General features: G+C 38.5%; 1 protein-coding gene across 1 annotated transcript; it reads right to left on the bottom strand.

Moving 5' to 3' along the window:
* Window positions 1-1098: 1098 nt before the first annotated feature.
* Window positions 1099-4883, bottom strand: LOC149539793 (putative pre-mRNA-splicing factor ATP-dependent RNA helicase DEAH5). Its single transcript, XM_089800980.1, is given in 2 exon segments — window positions 1099-1941; window positions 1944-4883. Coding segments are annotated over 2 exon segments (2760 nt in total). The 5' UTR covers window positions 4474-4883; the 3' UTR covers window positions 1099-1711.
* Window positions 4884-5694: the final 811 nt, after the last annotated feature.

The raw sequence follows: 5694 nt of genomic DNA, 5'->3' as shown, positions 1-5694 counted from the left end.
CCTTATCTCCTTTTAGATCAAAAGGGACGCCAAAAATGAGACTCTTGAGATACATGTGGCCCAACACCATCCTCACAACCTCATTTTTAAACATTCCAACCTCCCTACTAACTAATGTAAGCGTTGGGTCTAAGATCTTACTTTAAAAGGCCTTCCTCTATAGATGTACTTGTCAACAAGATAGAATTGTCCATCTTTAGAAATTAGAATATTAGTTTACATAGTGTAAAGGCCTAAACTGGACTTTCAACCAACAGCAGCTCCTACATTTTGTCCACCTATGGAGAATTAAAGAATAAAGAAACATAAATCATCTATAAATAGCCCACATTTATTAATTATTTCAAGTATTTTTTCGTTCAATCTAAAGACTAACATGACACAATGACATGTATCCCTTTTCCAAAAGAAGTTTGAAGAAATTTGTATTATTTATTTTTGTATATTATTAATTTTTAAATTTATTTTTCAGTGAAGGAATTATATGAGCTGCTAATTCTCAAAATAATTAGTATAGTTGAAGGTGGTTCACCTGACAGTTGATAGAATGTTCTGGTTGGAATTGGTATAGATGACTGTGGATTTGCAGCTTTGGCCCATTGAAGAAAAATTGGCAACAGGTTAACCCTAAAGTATGAACTACAAAAGCGACCTTGTTACTCTTTCTACTTTCTTAGAATAAGTTCACCATTTCATTATTTCAACCCAGTTATTAAATAAAGATGTAATGCGACAACTGGTATATACATAGAGTATATAACTTAAAAAACATCTGAAATTTTTGGTTGCAATTTCCCATTGAAATAAGAGGATCAATACTACTAAGCAGACTGTCTGGCAAAAAATCATCTGCAAGTGAACAAAAGATTTAATTTTTTTTTAACAATGCACTTTCTTATTTCTAGCTGATTATATACTATGTAGTTTAGACAATATTTTCCATTAAACTTAGCATTTATCAAAACTTTGCATAATTGTCTTTAATTGTGTAGTTGTTGGCCTTTAGACCAAGAAAACAAATCCCAATAAACATGTAAATCTAGCATGACTACAGAAAACATGTTGTACAATGCAGGATTCTTAAACAGATATAAAAGATCTTTGAAGCATTTCCTCATGCCGAATCGAGTGGCTTTAAGCCCTATACAAGTATACTTCATATTACCAGATAAATGTGGGAACAAATCTTGCATATTCAGCATTCCCAGAAGCTTGAAAGATGCTCTTACTAGTTTGGACTTGGCATTTGGACTGCAAGACGGTTTCCATACAAATGTCAGCAACGACTTGGCAGAAACTGCAAAAATGCATTTACAAGGAGTTTATCTTAACCCCAACATACCTGATTTTAGCAAGAAAGCTAATACAGAGTATTATTTCCTGCTCTTGAATCTCTTGCTTGTGCTATGATACAAACACAAACTCAAATACATCGAAGATGAAAATTCTCCTTCATGTTACAGTTCGGCCACCCTTAAATATTACACACTAAGAAATAAATTAAGCTTGGAAAAATAAGTCAATTTTGACTATTTAACACTTTTAGCTTAGGAATCAGACCTTAGTGTGATGTTTAAGTCGTCCCCAATTGAATCTTTGAATCAGTTCATATTTTAACATCCAAATTTGCAAAATTGGTCACATACTATTGCACAGTAAGAAAGATTATATTTGCAGCCCAAAATCATACATCCTTCTAAAGGAGAATCCTCTAGGCACGCCTCTTGCCGAGACACCATGAGTTGGGTTCATGATAACGGTCATAGAGAGGCTCAATACGCTCCTGCCGCATACGCTTGCTTAGTTTGGTAGGATCAGCTACTTTGAAAAATCTTGGTGCCAAATCCACCAGCCATTTTGGATCAACAACAGTGACCTCTCTCATGTACTCTTTGGTAGTCATTACAAGTTCATGATAGATCACCCAGTCAGACTGCCTTGGAAAAGAGCGCTGCTAGGATGAATATAGACTTGCTGATTCTCAACCAGAGTTCTATATCCTTCCTGAGGATCCTTCCTAGCTGCATGGAAGAAATACCCTGCAGCAATTGCCTTCCTAATCTTAGTAAAGTTCCTTCCAGCACTCACAAAATCTAGCTTATATCTATCCATAATGGTGAGTAACTGCTTTCTCACATCTTGAGCCCTCCTTAAAGACAGAGCCTGAACAAAGTTTTCAAAACACCAGGGCTCTGAGAAGTTCTTAGCCTTCCAGGCCTCGTACACTGCCAACAAAGTTAAATGGTCTCCTTCTGGCTGGAAAAACTTTGCTCTTTTCTGATCAGCCTGAGCCTGCTTCTCTCGTGGCCTGTAGAAAATGTTTTGTGTCTGAAGCATAGCTATGATAGTTAAGATCTCATTACTGCAGCCCAGATCCACACTGGCGAGGAGCATTTTTGAGGCAGGAGGGTCTAATGGAAATTCCACCATCTTCCTTCCAAGCTTAGTTAAAAGACCTTCCTCATCCAAAGCCCCTAAGCTGTACAGTTGTTCCATTGCCGATATGAGAGCCTGAGGAGGAGGGGGATCCATAAAATCAAAAGACAGGAGGTCATTGATCCCCATGGCTTTCATAGTAAGAGTTGTAAGACCAAGGTTAATCATCTGAATTTCTGGCACAGTTGTAGGTAACATCTCATTACGATATGCACTTTCAGTATACAGCCTATAACACTTTCCAGGACCTGTACGACCAGCACGACCAGCTCGTTGCTTGGCTGATGCTTGAGATATTGGGGTGATGACCAGAGAGTCCAGTCCGAGCTTAGGGTTGTATACATTTTGCTTACCAAAACCAGGATCCACTACATAATAGATTCCATCTATTGTAAGAGAATCCTCAGTAATATTGGTAGCAACAACCACTTTCCTTTTACCTGGGGGAGCAGGATAAAAAATTCTTGACTGCATTTCACTGGGTAGGGCACTGTATACTGGCAATATGATTAGTTCAGGAACCTTCTTCCCAAGCCCTTTCATTCGCTTATAAAGAATCTGACACGCAGTATCAATTTCCTCTTGGCCACTTAAGAAGACAAGGATGTCACCTTCAGGTTCTGTCAAATGAATCTGCATAACTGTGATCAATGCAGCATCTAGATAGTCACTCTCCGGTTGTTTGGTATATAATATCTCTACAGGAAAAGTCCTCCCAGGAATAGTGAAAATATTGCAGTTAAAGAAATACCCTGAAAATTTTTCAGCATCCAAAGTTGCAGAGGCAACAATTAACCGAAGATCAGAGCGACGTTTCATCAACTGCTTCAGCAGCCCAAACAAGACATCAGTGTGAATTGTTCTCTCATGGGCCTCATCTAGCATCACTACTGAATATTGACACAATTCTTCATCAATCAAAATCTCTCTAAGAAGCATACCATCAGTCATGTATTTGATCACAGTTTCTGGCCCAGTGCAATCTTCAAAACGGATGGCATATCCGACCTCCTCTCCCAACCGACATCCAAATTCCTCTGCAACTCTTCTTGCCACAGACGTGGCTGCCATTCTACGAGGTTGCGTACAGCCAATCTTACCTCTAGTTGTGTAGCCGGACTCTGCCAAATATTGGGTTATCTGAGTTGTTTTTCCCGATCCAGTCTCTCCAATGACGACAAGAATCTGATTGTCATTTACTGCCTGGATCAATTCCTGCTTCAATTTGCATATGGGAAGACTCTGCCTCTGTTCCTGAATTGATAGCTTTGTGCGCTGTTCATAAGTTGGTGTTTTTCCTAAAGCATCTTTCTTCCACTCGGGCATATCATAAGCAGAAAGGCCCACACCTCTCAACTCCTGTGCGAGATGTCTCTCACCCATTTCTGGCATTGGGTCCTCCCATGGACGATTCAAATCTTTTGGAATTGAGTCCAACATGGTTCCCTGCTGCTGTTCCCTAAGTTCCCTTCTTTCCTTTACAATTTTTACTGGTGAAACATCAATGGAGTAGCGCGTCTGCCCTTGTAAAAATGTGGGCTCATCTTCATTCAATTCTAATTCGAGTTCTTCCTCCTAATAAAGAATGCCATCGCCATCATCGTCGTACATAGGATGCACACTTGCATCCAAAACTCCAGCTGCAATCAACTGTTTAGCTACCCACTTTTCTGGCGAGCTCATCCTTTTGAGGGGTCTTCTGGAAGGCATGCTTTCATCTTCCTCTACTATTGTTATACCTGAAAGACCCGTTCTCTTCGTGCTCGGGCAATTAGAGCTAAGAGGGTTCGCTCTTAGGGCATCATCTTCCGGGGGTTTCTTCATAGGCAAGAGATCCTGACCTGTCTTCTGATCCACATCCATCATTGAAAGACTCAATTTCTGTCCTGACATTAATATCACCTTCACCCAAACTTCCTCATCTCTCTTCACAGCTTCCTTAGCATTCGCCACTCTGCGGTTTGCAATTTCCTGAACATGAACCAAACCCTCCTTTCCCCTGAATTCATTCAACTGGACAAAGCATCCTGTATCCATCACACTCGACACCCTTCCCAGATACACCCCAAACAGTTCAGGCTCTGTCGACCTATGCCTTTCACTCCTGGTCTCTCTGTCGATTTCCTTCTCGATTTCTTTAACTCTGTGCCGATTATCGGACACAGCAAGCCCAGGGAATTCTGCTGGTTTCTTGCTCTCTTTGGGTTTCGGAGGAAAAATTGCATGGATGATGGTAAGCAGAGTGCAGACAAAATGCAAGGGTAATTCAGCACCATTTTTCTTGAGAGAAGCATGGAATTGGTCGACATTGATGCTCTTTTGCCCTAGATCAGTTATAAACTCGGCTAATACTTTATCAGCGCATCCCACATGCGCCTCCAGCTCTGTGCACACCTTGGAAACATAGCTTTTGAGGTGTTTCACTCAGCAGATATTGATCTAATCCAAAAACCTTAAATTAAAATAATATGATACTTCCAAAAAAATATCACTCGCTTATATATACTTATATATATATATATAAAATGCCGAGAGTCATCCTTCTCGAGGCACCTATTTTAATTTAAATCGTAATGGTTTTTTTGTGTTGGATACGATTTGAATTAAAATAGGTGCCTCGAGAAGGATGACTCTCGACATTATATATATATATATATATATATATATATATATATATATATATATATATATATATATATATATATATATATATAAGCTAGTAGCAGTCGCCGCGAATATGGAAGATATGATAATTATATATATATATTCTAATTTTTTATTTTTGATAAAATTAGTATCGATTTATTTGTTTATATATATAAATTTTTTATTTTTGATAAAATTAGTATCGATTTATTTGTGTATATATATAAGTTTAACCCTAACCCTAACTGTAACTCTAACTCTATCTCTAACTTTAATTCTCCCCCTAACCCTAACCTTAACCCTTTATAATCCTAAATCTAATGCTAATTCTAACCCTAACTCTAATTCTAGCCCTAACCCTAAGCCTTACTATAACTCTAATCGTAACTCTAATTCTAACTCTAATGCTAATTCTAACCCTAAATCTAACCCTAATTTAAACCCATATTCTAACTCTAACCCTAACTCTAACTCCAACTCTATCTCTAACCCTAACCCTACCCCTACCCCTAATTCTAACCCTAACTCTAACTCTAACTCTAACCCTCACTATAATTATAACTATAACTCTAATTGTAACCCTAACACTAACCCTAACTCTAACCCTAACTC

Source organism: Cupressus sempervirens, chromosome 9, assembly GCF_028749045.1.
Source record: "Cupressus sempervirens isolate cs-2001-9-10 chromosome 9, ASM2874904v1, whole genome shotgun sequence".
Lineage (NCBI taxonomy): Eukaryota > Viridiplantae > Streptophyta > Pinopsida > Cupressales > Cupressaceae > Cupressus > Cupressus sempervirens.
This window is presented reverse-complemented; position numbering and strand designations above follow the sequence as displayed.